This window comes from Monodelphis domestica, chromosome 3 (genome assembly GCF_027887165.1).
Source record: "Monodelphis domestica isolate mMonDom1 chromosome 3, mMonDom1.pri, whole genome shotgun sequence".
Classification (NCBI taxonomy): Eukaryota; Metazoa; Chordata; class Mammalia; order Didelphimorphia; family Didelphidae; genus Monodelphis; species Monodelphis domestica.
This window is the reverse complement of record NC_077229.1, coordinates 254,276,530-254,295,714: the sequence shown is the minus strand read 5'-3', so window position 1 is coordinate 254,295,714 and position 19,185 is coordinate 254,276,530. Positions and strand designations below refer to the sequence as shown.

The 19,185-nt window shown below is 36.3% G+C and overlaps 1 protein-coding gene across 16 annotated transcripts in view; it reads left to right on the top strand.

Annotated features, from left to right (window-relative positions):
• LDLRAD4 (low density lipoprotein receptor class A domain containing 4) overlaps positions 1-19,185 on the top strand; it is a 637,530-nt gene that overhangs the window by 557,304 nt on the left and 61,041 nt on the right. Inside the window, exon 1 of one of the 16 annotated variants that reach the window (XM_007487758.3) lies at positions 14,407-14,703. The exons of the other annotated variants lie outside the window; for them this stretch is intronic. Within the exon in view, the coding sequence (XP_007487820.1) occupies positions 14,634-14,703 (70 nt within the window). The 5' untranslated portion in view covers positions 14,407-14,633. Of the gene's footprint in view, positions 1-14,406; positions 14,704-19,185 lie in introns of those variants that run through there. 16 annotated transcript variants of the gene reach the window in all.

Sequence of the window (19,185 nt, the reverse complement as noted above, 5' to 3'; positions counted from 1 at the left end):
TCTTCATGAGTGGGTGTATGTAGTATGTTGTAGTATAAGTTCTTAGATGTATGCTATGATTATAAATTTGATATTCCCTTATCTTTTGATGTTTGAGTTTTCACAAGGGGATTTATTGTTTGCTCTCTTTGATATCCATGTTAAGATATGTTGACGTTTTTGAAGTTTCTTGGAGATAGAATTATGATATAATGTATTTCATTTAGTCATAGAGACATGTTTTCTTAGTGAAATAACTTTGTTACTTTCTTTGTTGTTACAATTGTTGGCAGAGACTTCATAGAGACATTGTAGAGACTTTTCTTTGGAGCTAATTTTAAAGTGACTTTCTTTTCTGTCTGTTTTATTGTCTATCTTTCTATCTGGAGCTGATTCATTTGCTTTTGCAGTGCTTGCTTGTTCTAATTTGTACTCTCATGTGCTTTCCTTTATTTTAATATGTGCAGTGCTCTCTTATCTGTTCTTTATGTTTTGTCTGACATAGCTTTCCTTTCATAGGGACTGTTGTTGATTATTGCTAGGGCTATTTGTTTCAGATGTCATGTTTAATGCATCTTCATTGATGTTAATGTTTTGGGTATGATGCAATTTTACATGTGAAGCATGGAACCATGGATCTTTTTGATCAGCCTTTATAGATGTTGGTGTTATCATTATGACTATTGTTGGACTGATCCATCTTGGTTCTGTAGGAGATTCTCTATTAAAGTTCTTGACATATACTTTGTCTCCTGGTTTTATCTTATGCAATGAAAAATCTAATGGTATTCTTTGCACAAATAATCTCAGTTTCCTCAGTTTTTCTATTCTGTCTTGTATTTGTTTTAAATATTCATGAAGTACATATTCCCCTTTTAACATGGACAGAAATGATGGCTTTACTGTCCTACCATGCCAAAGTGGTTGACCATATAGCATTTCAAATGGTTATATATGCAAGTCAGTTCTAGGTCTATTTCTTATGTTGAACAAAGCAAGAGGCATAACATCTGTCCACTTTAAGTGTTTTTCTGAACAGAGTTTACCTATCTATGTCTTCAATTCTTTGTTCATTCGTTCCACTTGGCCTGAACTTTGGGGTCGATAAATCAAGTGATAATTGCATTTGATCTCCCAAGTTCTTGTAGATTTCTTGCAGAACTTGAGAAGTGAAATGGGACCCCCTGTCCGAGTCTATGGTATTGGTAATGTCATGTCTAGGTATCATCTCTTTTAATAGAAATCTCACTACTATTTCTGTGTCATTTTTCTTGGCTGGACGTGCTTCAACCCATCTTGCCAGTCTATCCACAGTCACCAATGCATATTTATAGCCCTTGTCTTTGGGCATGTTAATATAATCAATTTGAATACATTGGAAAGGCATGTAGCTGAGTGGTCTGCCTCCCAATGCTATGTTCTTAAAATGTCCTTGATTATACTTTCTGCATGTTTCACATGCCTGACAAGTTCTAATGGTATTTGTTGTTATTCCTAGTGCCGTCCAAAACCTCTGTATAGTATCCAGAATCCCTTGCACCCAGTAATGTACTTTTGGATGAATTACAGTGCATAGATGTTGATATAGTTTTTTAGGGAGAATCAGTTTACCCCTTGAGTAATCCAAATGCCTTTGATTAGTTTAGTGGCTAGCCACTCCTGCTATGACTGTATTTCTTCTCTATTGTTATACTACCTGGCTACACTCCTGGATTCCATCATATCCCAGAATTTATCTAACTTCCCCTACATCCCTACTCCAGCTTTTCAGCTTTTTAAAAATATGATTTATGTGGATTTTGTTTATTTTTGTTTTTATTTTTAAATTTTTGTGATTGTGAGTGCATTGAGAGCAAAAATCACGCTTTGTCTTTTGTTGTATCCTCAGGGCATAGCACAATGCATGGAACTTAGTAGGGGCTTAATTTCTGTTTATTGACTGAGAAATTGTCTATGTGTCAGAATTCTTGAAGAAGAGATAAACACACAGAATAGTTAATTTTTGTTTTTCAGGTCTTCATGTATTAAGCTCACTGTAGCAAATGAAGCTCCAGGTTTGCTTTGTGGAAGAAACAGTTGAACTTAGAATCACAAATTCTAAGTTCAAGTTCTGATGGCCACATAAAGACTTCTGTGACAATGAACCAGTTACTTAACCTGTCTGAATCTTAGACCATTCTTCTATAACATGGAGATAATAAAGTGTAATTTATATTAAGGAACCATTTCTGGGCTCAAGGGACTTGAACATTGTGTATATTCCCTTTCTATAAGTAAATCTTCTGCTCTAGTTCCAAGCATATTATATTCCCTCTGGATAAAGTTCTAAAGAGGCTAGTCACCTCAGAGGGATCACTCTTGTTTTAAAATAAAAATTCATTTTCTTATACTCTTTGGTTCATTATACCAATCCATCCTATCATGCCAGAGTCCTGCAGAAAAAAAATGACTTAAAGCCAACTGTGTAGATCATGTTTAGGGTTTCCCGAACTAGAAGGAGTGGAAAATAGAAAGGTACTCAATGTACAATGGAAAGCGGGTATGGGATAAGTTTATTTTCTTATATATGAAAGAAATGCTCAGACCCAAAACATAGCACTCATTGGCAGAACAGTTTAAAACAGAATTCAGTAACTTAAATACAGCCTAACTTTGCAATCTTTTCAGAGCCTGATACTTAAAATTCAGTAGAACACAAAGCAGTTATATTTGACAATAATAAAGCATCATAGGAATGATAATGAGACATAGTCACATCTCATCTGATTGTCTCTCTCAAAATCTATGTTGGCTTACAAACTAAAAAGGACAAGGATTTGGATTTTTTCCTTTTGTCAGTAGTTACCTCCTTTCTCTTAAAAAAAATCAAACAAATTATTATCTTCTGTCTTAATATCAGTTCTAAGGCAGAAGAGCAGCAAGGGCTAGGCATTTAAGACTAAGTAACTTGCCCAGTATCACACAGCCAGGAAGTATCCAGGTCAGATTCAAGCCCAGATTCGTTCAACTCCAGGCTTGCTCTTCTATCCATTGTGCTACCTCACTGCCTCCAGAGGTTGCCTTACCTAGTGTAAAAGCTTCCTTTGCTCTCACTCAACTCCACACATTGGACTCATGGCATCTGAACTTCTCAGAATCACAAGGCCACCTGGTCAAGTCCACCTTTAGTACAGTATTTGATCTCCTATTCAGAAACACAAACCAAAAAGTGCAGCTGGGATGTAATATTGTTCTTTTGAGTCCATGCTGGTATTGGGAGTGGTATCTGGGTGAGAAGAAACATGAGATCCCATCCCTCATCTCCCTCACAAGGGGTTTAGTGTTCCAGAACAATTTTGATGACATAGAAGAGAATAACAAAAGCATTCTCTTCTCTTTTAAAGATTTACTCAGTCATCTGCTCTTTGAGCTCTTTGTCATTTCAGAGCACCCATATCCTTCAGTGCCAATTCACATACCTGGTCAGGACATCCCCAGTGAGCCCAAATACTGAACCTGGTCTTCTGGGACCAGGAGGAGCAATTCTGAACATGCTCCATTGGGTGGCTCTTGTGATATCATATGACTTATCTCAGCATTATTATGAAAAAATGATTTATGAAATTTAAAATGTCATAGAAAACATGAATTATAATTAGCATTAAAACAAGTGAGAATAAGAAGAATAGTGATCAATGCAGGCTGAGGTTTAACTTTGGGGTGGTTTTAAAAATCATTCCTGACTATTATTATAATAGGAAATCACAGAACTTTAGAAGTCAAAAGAGACCTTAGGCATCATCTAGACAACCCTCTCTTTTTTGCAGATCTGAAAATAGTTCATAGATATGACAAAATGAATCAGTGATGTTGTTAAATTGAGAAATAACCCAGGTGTCCTCACTTTGCTTCAATCCTTGCATCTGCTACTATGTCCTATATTAGGACAACTGTAGAATTATGGTAAATTTTCCTTCCTTCCTTCCTTCCTTCCTTCCTTCCTTCCTTCCTTCCTTCCTTCCTTCCTTCCTTCCTTCCTTCCTTCCTTCCTTCCTTCCTTCCTTCCTTCCTTCCTTCCTTCCTTCCTTCCTTCCTTCCTTCCTTCCTTCCTTCCTTCCTTCCTTCCTTCCTTCTTTTCTTCCTTCCTTCCTTCCTTTCCTCCCTCCCTCCCTTTCTCCCTGCCTCCTTCCTTTCTCCCTTCCCTCCTTCCCACCTTCCCTCCTCCTCTTTCAAAAGGATCTGGCTTCATGAAAGTTTTACCTGTCCTATCTGTTGAGTCATAAATTGTGTGATGTCCATCCTTGGCTTCTCATCATATATCTAGGTCTAGAAGGAGATGCTTAGATTTCATAAACTCTAAAGCAATTTTATTTGGTTTATTTTTGATAATAATATTGTTGTTTAGCATGTAGGAATCTTCTTGGTACCACTGGAAATTTCACTAACTATTCAAGGCCACAGAGGTAAAATTTCTAAAAACTAAAAAAAAAACTAAAAAAAGTTTCTAAACCTAGCAGGGTGAACCTATGTTCCATGTACTCATTTCATTTGGAAGGTGGCTACTATTTCTAAATATAAGTCTTAAGACACTAACACTTTCAAAGTTTAAATCCCATTTAGTGCATTTTGTGTATTACTATTTCTTATTCGAATGTGGGGGTTGAGGAAGAGAATAAATGTAATCTTTGTACCAGCAGTAGCATATGAAGCAACCCAATAATGAAGGAATAGTACTTGTATAAAGCTTAGTGACCAAATGAAGGCCCATCCACATAATATACCATAATTTGTTGAACTATAGTCTATTTTCAGAGAGTTATGTATTTGGTGTGTCAGCTGTATCCTATGCCCATGCTAGTCAAAGTGTTGTTCCTCATGAAATCTTCTTTTCCAATAGATAACATGTAGTGGCTTAGATAATGAGAAAGGCGAACTGCTCTGCTCCTTGCTACATGACTTACTTTGTTGTTATTTATTCATTTCAGTCATGTCTGATTCTTCATGACCCCCTGGATCTCTGTCTATGGAGTTTCCTTGGCAAACATACTAGAGTGGTTTGTGATTTCCTTTCTCCCATGGCAAACAAAGGTTCAGTGACTTGCCAAAGTCACACAGCTAGGGAGTTTCCAAGGCTGGATTTGAACTCAAGTCTTCCTTAACTCTAAACACACCACTCTCTCTACTGTTACCACCTAGCTGCTACTACACAACTTACTACTAACCCTAAATACTGCATATCCAAACTGGTGAATATTCTAATATATTTAATAATTTTGACATTTTCTTCTGTCAGCCTGCTGGCTACAAATGGACATATACTTTTTCTAGCTAAAATTTGAGTCAGATGCTGGAATTAAAAGTTTAATAGTTAGAGTTTACTGTAGCTCATTCAGATTTCTAAATAAATATTTCTCTGTGGTAATATTTTTTCCAATAATGAGGACTCAGAAGTAGTTGTTCTCTGCTACCAACTTATTTCCCACAAACATCACACAAATCACATTTTCTTAAATCTGTGGGAGTAAAGTTTTCCAGTCTTAAAAAATCCTCATATGACAAAAATACAAAACTTATTTAAATGTGCTTTTGTTTTCTTTTTTTAAAGACCAAATTCCAGAGTTTAATCTTTATGTGGAAAACTTCATCCTAGAGCAAGTTTTTATAGTATAGTCATAAATCTCGAAGAATAGAAACTTCTAATGGATATGACCTTTCATTGATTCTTAACAGTAGTTGCATTAATGGGCATGCGAGATACATAAAATGACCCTTGGAGCCTCTTGGGGAATGTATGGAGATTTATAATCTTTAATGAAGCCATGCAAGCTAACCAATCTCCATATGTGTAAAAAGAATTCCCAGCAAGCACTCTAAGTATGTTTAATAAAAATTTTACTTCTTCCCTCTAATATCTTTTGGTTATGTTTTCATTACACTTTATGTTTGCTGTATAACTGAGTTTCCTGAGGTAAAATTATACACATGTATTCTGATAGGTAGAGCAAAAGGAGTATTCTTAGAATGGCTGACTTGAGGAGGAGGCCCAGAGTGGCTGTTGGAATTGGTGAAATTGACCATGGCTACTATGAATTTTGCATGCTCAGGAATATTTCATCATCTTACATTTTTTAATGTAAGGAATATCCTACGTGGCCACACCTTTGGCCCTAACTTACTCACGGTAACCTCAGGTGTTGTTATTCAGTTGTTTCAGTCATATCTAAGTGTTTGTGACCCCATTTGGGGTTTTCTTGTCAAAGGTTCTGGAGTGGTTTGCCTTTTCCTTTTCCAGCTCAGTTGACAGATGAGGAAACTGAGGCAAACAGAATTAAGTGACTAGTGTTTGAGGCTAGATTTGAACTCAGGAAGATGAGTCTTCCTGACTTAAGGGCAGGCATTCTATCCTCTGTGCCACCTAGCTGCCGTCATTCACATTAGTAGTAAATGACAAACTAAAAATCTGAAGCCTGATGCCTCGCAACTGCAAAAAGTCCAAGAGAATTACCAAAGGCATATAGAATTTAAGCAAGTGGTTGATTGATGGATTTTCCCAGAGTCAGAATCTGGTATTAAAGGCATGATATGAGCCCAAGTCTTTCAGACTCCAAGCCCAACCTTCTCTCTTGCTCCTGAAGGCAACTTTGCATTTGATTTGTATGTCTTCTATATACCTATTTGTAAATATATGTGTTTTCTTTATTAGAATATAAGCTCCTCAAAGACAGAAGCTACATCAAATTTTATCTCTATATCCATAGCACTTAGCACAGAGCCTGGCACCTACAAAGTAGATTGTTTATTGATTGATTTAAACAACTGAATATCTTACCTTAGAACTCTTAAATCCTGAATGCTCAATCCACGATGTCTGCTCCCCCACTCTACCACCTACACATCAAATCACTTCAACAAATATTTACCATTTGGCTAAAACCTTGCTAAAAATTAGGAAGCTGGTAAGGATGGGCAAGTATCATTTCCACTGCTTGGTACTTGTTTTCCTATGTAAAATAAGTCTGATATCTTTTGCTGGTGACAGCCCATCAAATATTTCTAAGACAACCACCATGGTTCATCCTAAAACTTCTCTAATCCAGACTCACTATTTGCTGTTGTTTTAAATAATCCTTGTAGGAGATGGTATTGAACTTCTTCTCCAGCTATAGTGCCCAAGACTAAACTTGGTACTTTAAATGGGCTCTAATGGGCACAGAATAAAGTAAGAATTGTTCCTTCCTTCCCTTGAACTGGAGGCTGATTTTAATGATGAAATTGAATTAAGTTCAAGTCAGCTTTGGGGGCTTGACACATCACACTATCTCATCCCAAGCTCACAGCCAAATGTGCTCTTTAGGGCGACTCACCTTTATAGTGTAGGTCTAGAGAATCTACAGTGTATTTCTGCTTTGGAACTAAAGACTTCTGAAGGAAATCTTTAAAATGTTACTGGCATTGGGGGCAGCTCGGTGGTGCAGTAGATTGAGAGCCAGTCCAAGGAGATTGGAGATCATAGGTTCAAAGTTGGACCCTAGGCAAGTCACTTAACCTCCATCTCCTAGCTTTTATCAATCTTCTGCCTTGGAACCAATACCCAGTATTGTGTTGGGTAAGTAATATGGAAGGTTAAGAGTTGTAAAAAAATGTTACTAGTTAGTGCACAGTCTTTCAGTTGTTTACCATTTTCCATATAAAATGAAATGAAAAATGAAAATGAATGAAAAAAATGAAAAATAATTAATAATGTACAATTATCCACTTAAGCCTCTGTTACAAACAAACCTTATCATTTTCAATGTTTTTGTTTTAGACAACAAGTCACAGAAAAGTGGTGAACTTGCAATTTTTAAAAAATAGTCAATAACACAAACTTATAAACTTTGAGGCCGGTAGGAGCCATAGTGGGTAAAGCATTGGGTCTGGAATCAGGAAGAGCTAAATTCAAGTCCAGACTCAAATATTTGCTAGCTATGTGACTCTGGGCAAGTCAGTTAAACCTACTTGCCTCAGTTTCCTCATTTGTAAAATGAACTGGAGAAAGAAATGGCATATCCCTCTAGCATCTTTGACAAGAAAACCCCAAATGGGGTCACAAGGAGTCAGATATAACTGAAACTATTGAACAACAGCACCAACAAGCCCAAATTCCACATTGGAAAAAAAAAAGGCTTACTAGCCATGTGCCAATCCAAGGGAGTCTTCTGGAGTAGGTTTCAAAGGAAAAAAGTACTTAAATAAAAATGAAAAGAAGTCCTTTGAATGCAAACTGTTTTCTATATATTCATTCATAATTTCTTCTATTCTACAAATTATTACTTCCTTGTAACTTCTGATTTAAATTGATAAGGCCATATTCTATTGCTGCTTTCTTGGGAACTAAGAGAAATGTAAATGAGCAGCTTTTAACAATAACTAGTGACATCATATTAAAAGAGAGATTGTGCACTGTTTTGGTTGGTGTCCCTTTGTTAACTGTCCTGAGCTTTCTTCCTATAGTATCTTTATGGAATGCTCTAAAAGGTAGGAAACACCTGATGATTTAATCTTGACAAGGCTCAAATGTACCAGCTCAGGATGATGATGTGCATGCATTTAGCTCTTCATAGTTGAACCTTCTTCTGAGTCATAAAATGCAATGAATGGGCCTCCCTTATTACTGAAGCCAATGGCGTTAGTTTGAGTATCTCTCTGAAAGCTTGTCTGGAGAAAGGGAAGGACACTGCATTCAAAGCAGAGGATTTGACATTGAATCCTGGCTCTGATTCTATTAGCTGAGTGACCACTTTACCTTACAGAGACCTACTTTACAGTGACCTTCTCAGAGGAGTGATATACAGGAGGGAGAGGAGAAAACATTGTGTAAGCCACAGAATGTATAAATATGATCTTATAAATTTATCAAGAGTACTAAGGTTGGATTTGTAGTATTGTATTTATATGAGTAAGACCTCTTGGGTATTTGCTGTGCACAAATCCCATTTGAAATTAATTTTTATTATGTTTTATTTTAATACTTTGAAAATATTTGTGATTCTATTAGTGTGGGAGTACTCCCTTCAGTGTTCCAGATCATAATTTTCCTTGCCTTCTGGTCCTATATGATTTTTATCCATGTTTCTCCATATATCTTTCATAAAGGATTTAATTAATCAATACACTTAAAGGTTTCCTTTTAATCTTTTAGTATCCGTGCTTTGCACTTAGTAGGCATTTGATATATGTTCATTGAATTTAGTGAAATCTTAAGAGGATATACTCAAGGTGTTCATAAATATGAAGCTATTTATCATGTGAATGTTTAAAAGGTGATTTTATTTTTTCATGACAAAAGATATAACACAATTAAGACTAGCTTGCATACAAATTCAATACAGTTTTGAATTCAGGATATTAAAGAACTTGGTTTTAGTATTATACCAATTGAATAAACCCAATTGACACCTATAAAATATTGCAAATCTAAATCCTTGGGAAATTATTTTTAAATAGTTTATTTTTTCCTCAATTACATATGAAAACCTTTTAAAAAATTTGAACTGAATTCTCTCCCTCCTGTCTCTGAAGATGGCAAGTAATCTGACATAGATTACGTAGTAATGATGTAAAACATTTTCCCATATTAATCATTTTCTGGAAGAGAACTTGAATTAAAACATGAAGAAAGAAAGTGAAATATAGTATGTTTTGGCCTGCATTCAGATTCCATCATTTCTTCCTCAGGAGGCAGATGGCATTTTTCATCATGAATCCTTAGGGATTGTCTTGGACCACTGCATTGCTAAAAATAGCTAAATCATTTATAATTGTTCAGCCTACGATATTATTGTTACTGTGTACAATGTTCGCCTGGTTCTGCTCATTTTGTGCTCTTAGTACATGTAGGTCTTTCCAGGTTTTTCTGAAATCCTCCTGCTCATCATTTCTTATAGCACAGTAGTATTGCATTATAATCATATTACCAACTTGTTCAGCCGTTATCCAATTGACAGATATCCCACAGTTTCCAATTCTTTGCTACCACAAAAAGCTCCTAGAAATATTTTTGTACAATCAGGAATTTTTCTCTCTTTTTTTTCTCTCTTTAGTATATTGACCTAGTAGTGGTATTGCTGGATCAAAGGGTCCATGATGAACAGTTTAAAAATCCTTTGGACATGGTTCCAAAACATTTTCCACAATGGTTGGATTAGATCACATCTTTACCAATAGTGCATTAGTGTCCCAATTTTGCCACTTCACTTTAACAGTTATTTTCCTTTTCTATCATATTAGCCAGCTTAATAAGTGTGAGATGGTATTTCAGAGTTGTTTTAAATTTGTATTTCTCTAATCAAGAGTGATTTAGGAGCAGTTGAGTGACTCAGTGTATTGAGAGCCAAGCCTGGAGAAGGGAGGTCGTAGGTTCAAATGTGGCCTCAGATACTTCCTAGCTGTGTGACCCTAGGCAAGTCCCTTGACCCCCATTGCCTAGCCCTTATAACTCTTCTGCCTTGGAACTAATACACAGTTTTGATTTTAAGACAGAAGGTAATGGTTTGGGTTTTTTTGGTGGGGAGGGGGTAAAGAGTAATTTAGAACAATTTTTTCATATGACTTCTAGGTAGCCTTTATTTCTTCATCTGAAAACTGTCTGTTCATACCTTTGACTATTTATCAATTGGGGAATGACTTGTATTTTCATAAATTTGACTCAGTTTTCTATATTGAGAAATAAGGGCTTTATCTGAGATATTTGCTGTAGAAATGTTTTGCAAACCTTTTGCTTTTCTTCTAATATTGATTATGTTGGCTAAAATCCTCTTTAATTTAATGTAATCAAAATTATCCCTTTTATATCATTTCATGCTCTTTCTTGTTTGGTCTAAATTTTTTTTCTTATCCATAGATTTGACAGATAAACTATCCCATGTTCCCCTAACTTGCTTTGTAGTACCCTTATTTCTAAATCATGTAGCCATTTTGACCTTATCTTAGTACATATATACAGTGTGAGATGTTGGTCTATACCCAATTTCTGCCATACTTTTTTACAGTTTTCATTATAGTTTTTGTTAAATACTGTAAATCCATGAAAAATTATAAAGAGATTTCAATAAGGGCATTTGGTCTGTTTTTTATGATATTTTCATTGGCAATATAGTCCAGTGTTTGCTGTTATCATTAGGTTAATTTAGTTCTGGTCCCTAAGCCCTTATTTTAAAACTCTTCAAACTCACCCAGAGATCTTTCATTCCAATTGACCACAGAGAGTGTATTCTGGTTATACCTTTATATGTGTGTATTATGTGTATACTGGCAGAGCTAGAGATTATAGGTAAATGTGCTAACTCCTCCAGTAGAAGGAAAGATCCTTGAAGGTAAAGGTTTTGCCTTTGTATGTCAACCATTTATAGGAAGCATGCAACCTCCATTTGCACTCTACACATGGGAAGGGATATATTGTCTCCTGCTTTGTTATGCCTCCAGAATATTGGTAATCAGAGGATTATTGAATGAAATGCATGAAAATACAACACATGAATGATGGGGGACAAACACATTGTTGAAGTAGAGCCCTGAAGGCTTCTCTTGCTATATACAAAGTCAAATGTTATTTTGTAACAGAATGAATCTAAACTCAGTGCAGCCTGATGATATGCTTACCAAAATTTTAGATCACATAGAGCTGGGGAGCTGGGGAGGATAACTAATATTTTAGATGACAGAATGAGGATACAAATACGATAAGAGAATGACATTTAATAGGGAATATTTTAAAGCTCTACACAGTAGTTTAAAAGTAACTATATAAATATGAGAGGGGGAAACCTGGCTTAATAATAAGCCACAAGAAAAATATTAATAATAACTTATGTTTGTATAGAAATTTGAGATTTAGAAAGTGCTTTCCTCATAAATAGTTCTAAAAGAGAGGTAGTTAAATATCATTGTCCCCAGTATACATACATGAGGAAACTGAGGCACAGAAAAGTTAAATTGACTTGCCTAGTGAGAGTTTATGTATCATGGCAGAATGAACCTTCACTCTCCTGACTCTTATGTTTAACATTGTCTCTACCAAACCATATTGCCTCATGAAAAGGGTATAATTCTGGGGCAGCTTGATGACTCAGTGGATATAGAGTCAGGCCTAGAGACAGGAGGTCCTGAGTTTTAATCTGATCTTAGATGTTAGCTGTGTGACACTGGGCAAGTCACTTAACCCCTATTGCCTAGCTCTTACTGCTCTTCTGAACTTTGGAACTGATAATATCAGTTCTAAGATAGAAGGTAAGGTAAGCTTTTATTTGGTATCATGTTAAATATGAGATATTACTATGATATGGCTGCTCAAAAATTCAATATCATTTTAGACTATTTTACCTATAAGTGGAGAAGAATTAAGACAATAACCACTAAAAAAGACAAGCCAAAGCAGAACAAGAGTATCATTTTTACTTGAAAACTGTACAAGGATAGATAACACTGACTTGACTGGCATTTGAAAATATGTATCCGCTCTGAAATTGGAAGCAGAAATCTTTATGGCTCTCTTATTTCCTGTATGCCAATATAGCCCCTTAGAAAAATCCTAGTGGAGTTTTCTGGTCCAAATTTGAAAAGGCTTTCCCCCTTTTTGGAAAATAACTTCAGCACAAGAAAGCATATATATTCTAGCCAAGTTGAATGCAAGCAGTGACATCAGTGCCCAGACACTGTTGTCATTCCCCAGATGATGTATTTGGGACACTGACAGCAGTGGCTGCTTGCTGACGTAATTGGCTGCATTTCTGACACTGGATGGTAACATATACAAACTTTAACTTTGCTTTGACAACTCCTCCTATAACAAAACTATTGTTATGGCTAACATGTCACATGCCATTTCTCTTTGCCCTAAATAGAGAAAGAGCAAAAAAATCCTGAAGGGCTAACTAAAGGCTTTGCTAGGCACAGAGCTCCACTATGACTGATGCATTTTCTTTTTAGTATGACCATGACACTCTGCCCTTTTCACTATGGTCACCCCATGATTTTCTCTGAAAACTGCTGTGACAGACTGGCAGCTTGTTTTATAAGTATCTCCATAGAATTTCAGGATGTCAGAATGCTCAAAAGATGCTATATACACACAAGAAACAAAATGGTGCTCACTTGGGGTCAGGGAGAGGGAGGAAGTGTGTTTAGGTAAAATCAATCTAAACATGAGTACTTAGTCTTGAGAAATCTCTCTGTTTATTTTTTTTTTAATTTGGGTTTTTCTAGTGGGTGCCTGCTATATTTCTGTGCCTTTTTATTTCAACTGAAAACAAGCCTGAGTGCATTTAGCTAAGGAAAGGGTTACTCATAGCAAAAGAGAACACTTAAGAATTCTTAAAAGGATTTTCCTGAGTTGAGCTATTGGGGTGAACATACAGTACGTCTGGATGTGAGGGAAGAGAGGACAAAAGAGAAAGGTTTCTCTCTCTCTCTCTCTCTCTCTCTCTCTCTCTTTCTGTGTGTGTGTGTGTGTGTGTGTGTGTGTGTGTGTGTGTGTGTGTGTGTGTGTATAATGAGAGAAAGACAGAGAGAGAGAGAGAGAGAGAGAGAGAGACTGTGAAATTGTTTCCTCCTGTGGTTATGACATCGACAGTCTCCAATGCAGAGCTCAGAAGAGCATGTGTAAGCTACTCCCATCAGTTAGACTTCTGGGAAAGGCAGAAACAGAAAGAACAAGAATATCAGACAGATTTGACTCGAGTGAGTGAGACTGTTTTGAACTTGGAATGGCGCACTCCGAACTGGATCTACAATACAGAACAATGAGTGGTTAAGTGCCCCTGGTTTTGGTTTTGAGAGCAAAGCCTGTTTATGTCTGTTGCATTGGTAAGATTTCTTTTTCATTTTTTTCTTCTCAAATCTGAAAGCTTCCAGCAGAGATGAAGGGAAGGAACATTTTTGTTGGGGTTTATAGATTCCCTTCTCTCTGTCTTGTCTGGTTTGATATTCTAGTGTCGTAAAATGAACATACTGGGAAAAGATAAACCGTCTAGATTCTTTCCTGTCATTTGTGTCTCTGTGTGTGTGTGTGTGTGCATGTGTGTGTGTGTGCACGTTTGTAATTCAAAAAAACATAGTATACAGAATAAGTATTTTTGCAAACTAAAATGTGCGTTCAGTTAGTCTGAAGATATGAGGCCCTGGATGTGTTATCTGTTTCTACGACACCACCAGTTTCCTGCCACATTGCTTGCTGATTTCTGTTGATGGCAGTTGATAATTGGTAGCCACAGTCTGCGGTCTGAGCCACAGCATTTGAGTCTAGCACCTGGGTTGGGCCCTGCTGATACAGTAGAAAGAGGGAGAAAGACTCTCTCTCTCTCTCTCTCTCTCTCTCTCTCTCTCTCTCTCTCTCTCTCTCTCTCTCTCTCTCTCTCTCTCTCTCTCTCTCTCTCTCTCTCTCTCTCCCCTTTCTCCCTCTTTCTCTCTGCGCCCCCCTTTCTGTCTCTCTGTCTCTCCCTCTCCTTCTGTCTCTCTGTCTCTGCCTGTCTCTGTCTCTGTCTCTGTCTCTGTCTCTACCCCCCCCACCACTCCCAAGCTGGCTGTAATTGTGCAACTCTGAGCTGCTTGGAGAGGATATTGCCTCACTGCCTAGAAGCCGAAGCTAAGGAGTAATGCTTTAAGCCTGGGGACTGCACTGAGGATCCCTCTACAGGATTATGTCCAGTGATCACCTTAACACCACCGCACTGAAGGATGCTCAATTTAAAGATCTGTTTTTGAAAAAAGGTACATTTTAAAATGAATGCTGATGAGGCTTTGTTCTTTGAGTTCTGTCTGAGAACAGACTTTAGCAAAGTGAGAACTAGATAGCATTTGAGAGGCACTTTGTACACAGGAAGGGGCTGTGTCTGTGAATCTATTTGTATAAGAAATGTTCTTTTTAGGGAGGTTTATTTAAGGCATTTCCATTCTCCCCAGAGTCTGTTACCAAAAAATACCTTTTTGGAGGTATTATGCATCAAAAAACACAGTTTGGGGTGTTGTTGTTTTTTTAATAACATTGAGTCCTTGAGCTCTCAAACTCCTAGAAAATCATATTACTCACTACCACACACGTGTTTTTCCCTGGTGTTGTTGAGTACAGCTTTTAATAGGAGGGATGTATTTCTGAGGGATGTGGGTGAGGATATGAAGTATCTCTCAGGTTCAATGTAGTTAACAGTGGAAGGGACATAAGAAAACTATAACAGAGAGGAAGTGGTGTAGTGGAAAGAGAATGAGAGAGAAAGGGAAGTTAGGGTAAACTATTATTGACTGTTAACAGACTTGTTGCTTTTACTACTATATTTTTCCTAGAATTATTAATTAACATTAATAATTAATATCTGATTAAGAAGAAAAATTCTAATGATTTTTATAAGAAAGGACTCTGGTGATGTGTTAAGTATTCAGTAAAGTTCTATAGTTACATTCATTTTGAAAAGCTTTGTGATTAATCTTAATAGTTTCCAGTACTGTTCTGTTAGAAAATCCTTCTGGTCCTCAACGATGGTTTCTTTTGACTTGTAACTCCTTCAGAAAAGATCTTGAAATTCATGATCCTCTGATACTAATCTCAAAGTTTGCCCTTTGGAAAAAATACTGAGATCTTGGTAAATCTGATACTACAATTATAACTGATTGATTTACTTTACACAATAAAGTACAAATGGAATAATATTCTCATTTTACATATGGGAGAAGAAGACAATGGGGAAGTAACTTGGTTACACGTAATTCCAGCAATTATTGCATTTTAGAAGATCTGTAATCAATATTATTGGCAATACATGAAATCTTTTTTGTTAGAGCTTTTTCAGGTCTCTAAGAACTTTAATTAGATTCAATTAAAAATGGCTATCAGAGTTATGTATGTTATGTCACTCAAGTCACCTCTTCTCCCATTTGTAAAATGAGAATATTGTTCCATTTGCACCTTATTGTGTAAAGAAAGTCAATTGATTTTTTTTTAAATTATTAAATACCTCTTATTATCAGGGACATGCTAGGAATTATAGGATCAAAGAAAAAATTAAATGGTTCCTGCCTTTAAGGAGCTTACATTCTTTTAGGGGAGAAAAATACATAATTAATCATATACCAGATATATGCAAAATAAATGCAATATAATTTGGGGAGGGGAGGGCACTAGAATCTGGAGCAGGGTAAAGAATCAAGAAAGGACTTATGAAGAAGTTGAGTCTTAGCTGAGTTTTGAAGCAAACTGAATTCCAAGAAATAGAGGTGAGGAAGGGCTGCGTTCCAGATATGGGAGACAGATAGTATACAAAGGCATGGTGTAGGAAGATGGAATGTTATGTGTATAAGGAATAGCAGGAAGTCAAATCTGGCTAGACACTAAAGGCAGGAATGGGAATAATATATAATAGGGTTGGAAAGGTAAGTTGGATCTAGGTTGTGAAGGGCTTTAAAGGAGAACTGAGAAGTTTATATTTTGTCTTAAAAGCAACAGGGAGCCACTGGACCTTATTGAGTAGAGGAGTGACAGTCAGATTTATACTTTAGGAAAATTATTTTGCCAGCTGTATAGGATGGATAGAAGTGGGGACAGCTTTGTTGGAGGTTATTGTGAGAGCCTAGATCCGTATGAATAAAAAGAAGGTGACAGATATAAACAGAGATAGAAATATTGAATGTGGAGGGGTTGAGAACCTTGGTGATTAAAAGATAGTGGCATCTTTAGCCAAGATAGGGAAGTTTGGGTGAGGTATAGATTTGAAAGAAAAGATGAATTCTGTTTTGGGCATGTAGAATTTGGGATATTCATTATACATCCTAGATAAAAAAAAAAAACCTTACCTTCTGGCTTAGAATCAATGCAAGTATCAATTCCAAGGCAGAAATCTGGTAAGGGCTGGACAAGTAGGATTAAGTGACTTGTCCCAGGATCACAGAGCTAAGAAGTGTCTAAGGTCACATTTGAACCCAGGATTTCTAGTCTCCAGAGATGGTTCTATGATTAAAAAAAAAGTAATATAAGATAATAGGTAATACCAGTTATCTTCTCCTGTACTGGCTAGACACCTTCCTTAGTATATTGTGTTGAATTTTGGGCTCTATACCTTAAAGATGTGGATATCGTGGCAAGATTTTGCAGGCAAATTCTCATTTTTCTCTAATACCATTTCTTTTTCTTTTCTTTTTTTAAAAAGCATTTTATATATTACTTATAGTTGTATATATTTATTTTTCTCTATATATTTTAATAATAATGTATAACTTAATATTATATGTATGATTTGTTATGAATACGTAATAAATTATAATATACTTATCCAAAAGAAAGAAATTTTTACATTAGCTATGTCCAAAAATCTGTTATATTCTTTTTTTTCCCTGCATCCTGCTATACCTCCTCCCAGAAGTCAGGTATTATGATATAGGTTGTACATATATTACCATATATTTGTCATGTTGTAAAGCAAGACACATGTAGCTTACAGTAGAGAAAAATCCATAAAGGAAATAAAGTGAATGATGGTATACTTCAATCTGCATTCAGACTCCATCAGTTCCTTCTGTGGTGGTGGATGGCCTTTTTCATCATGAATCTCTTGGAGTTGTCCTGGATCCTTGCCTTCTTGATAATAGTTAAATCATTCACAGTTGATCATCACATGTTATTGTTGTTACTATGTACAAGGTTCTGGTTCTGCTCACTTCACTTTGTATCACTTCCTGTAAGTTGTGCTTAGTTAACAATATGCTCTGTTAGGCATTAGCAAGTTAAATGGGTTATTGTTCTATCTTTTGGAGCTAACAGTTAAAGGGAGATAGATATTGGCTACTAAGGTATGCTTAGATAGTCTTAAGATATACTTTATACATTAAACTCTTAAAAGTCTTATTCTTTAAGTTTTACTTCATGAATAATTCATAGAACAAACCAAGTTTTCTGCTACCATACAGTTGTGCAATTTTTTCATTAAAAAGCCAACTTTGTGTCATATTTTTAAACTTGCCAAAAGTTTACAAACTTGCTTTAATACACTATGCATAGATTGAAAGATGTTCTTCCTCCTTCCCATCTTAATAGAAAAATTCAAGAGAAATTGTTGGTCTTAATCTTTAGATGCACGTTACACTGCTTATAAATAGGAGAAGAGAGACTATATTTAACTGACCTATGGGAAGTAACCATAAGGGAAACATAAGATTAGCTCTTCATCACTCTTCCTCTCACTTTTGTGGTATAGTGAGACCCTCTATATCCTGAAATTCCATCTCCTGTAGGATCTCTCCATGTCTGGGTCGCACTCTTTCTTTATGTCTGCCTCTCAGAGTCCTTATTTCCCTTCAAGGCCCAATTGAAACACCACCTTCTCAAAGGAGCCTTCCCTGATCTTTGCCTTTTTCCTCTTGAATTTTTCTTAGGCTGTACCTGTGTAGTTGTACTTTTCCATTCCATCCCAAAAGAGTGTAAGCTCCTGGAGGGAATGAATTATTTCCTTTTCGTCTTTGGAGCTCTAGCACCTAGAATAATGTTGTGGTTTTGTTGTTTTTCAGTCATATCGGATTCCTACTGACCCCTTTGGGGGCTTTCTTGGCAAAGATACTGAAGTAGTTTGCCATTTCCTTCTCTAGATCATTTTATAGATGAGAAACTGAGCAAACAGGGTTAGGAGCCTTGCCCAGAGTCACACAGCTAAGAAGTGTCTGAGGTCAGATTTGAACTCAGGAAGAGGAGTTTTCTTGACGCCAGGCCCTGCATTCTATCCGCAGCATTGTGCCCCCACCTAGAACTATACATTGCATATAGGAAATGTTCAATTATTTGCTTATTAAATTGAATTACATTTTGCTCCCCTGTATTAGGGGAGTGATTTTGAAGGAGGGAGACTTTAAACATATTCTCATCAATTAAATAAGGGCCTTTCAGATAGTATAAGACATGTATATGATAATAAAAGCATAATTTTTAACCTTCCCTGAGGAGTTATTGGGAAAACGAGTTGTCATAATTATACCTGACAGATTAAGGGAAAATGTATATTTGGGTGGTGGTCATAGACTATTCTTCATGAGTAGTATTGTGAATACTATGTCTTCCCCAAACTGACAGCTGTTGGAAAGTAGTCATGGCCCATAAGTTTTGACCTGTATCTTACAGGGTTTGTAAGGGCTTAAGTTATATCTGTAGATTTAAAAATAATTAGGTCAGAAAAAATGCCTTATTTGGTCTTAGTCAGAGAAATTAAGAGAACTGAA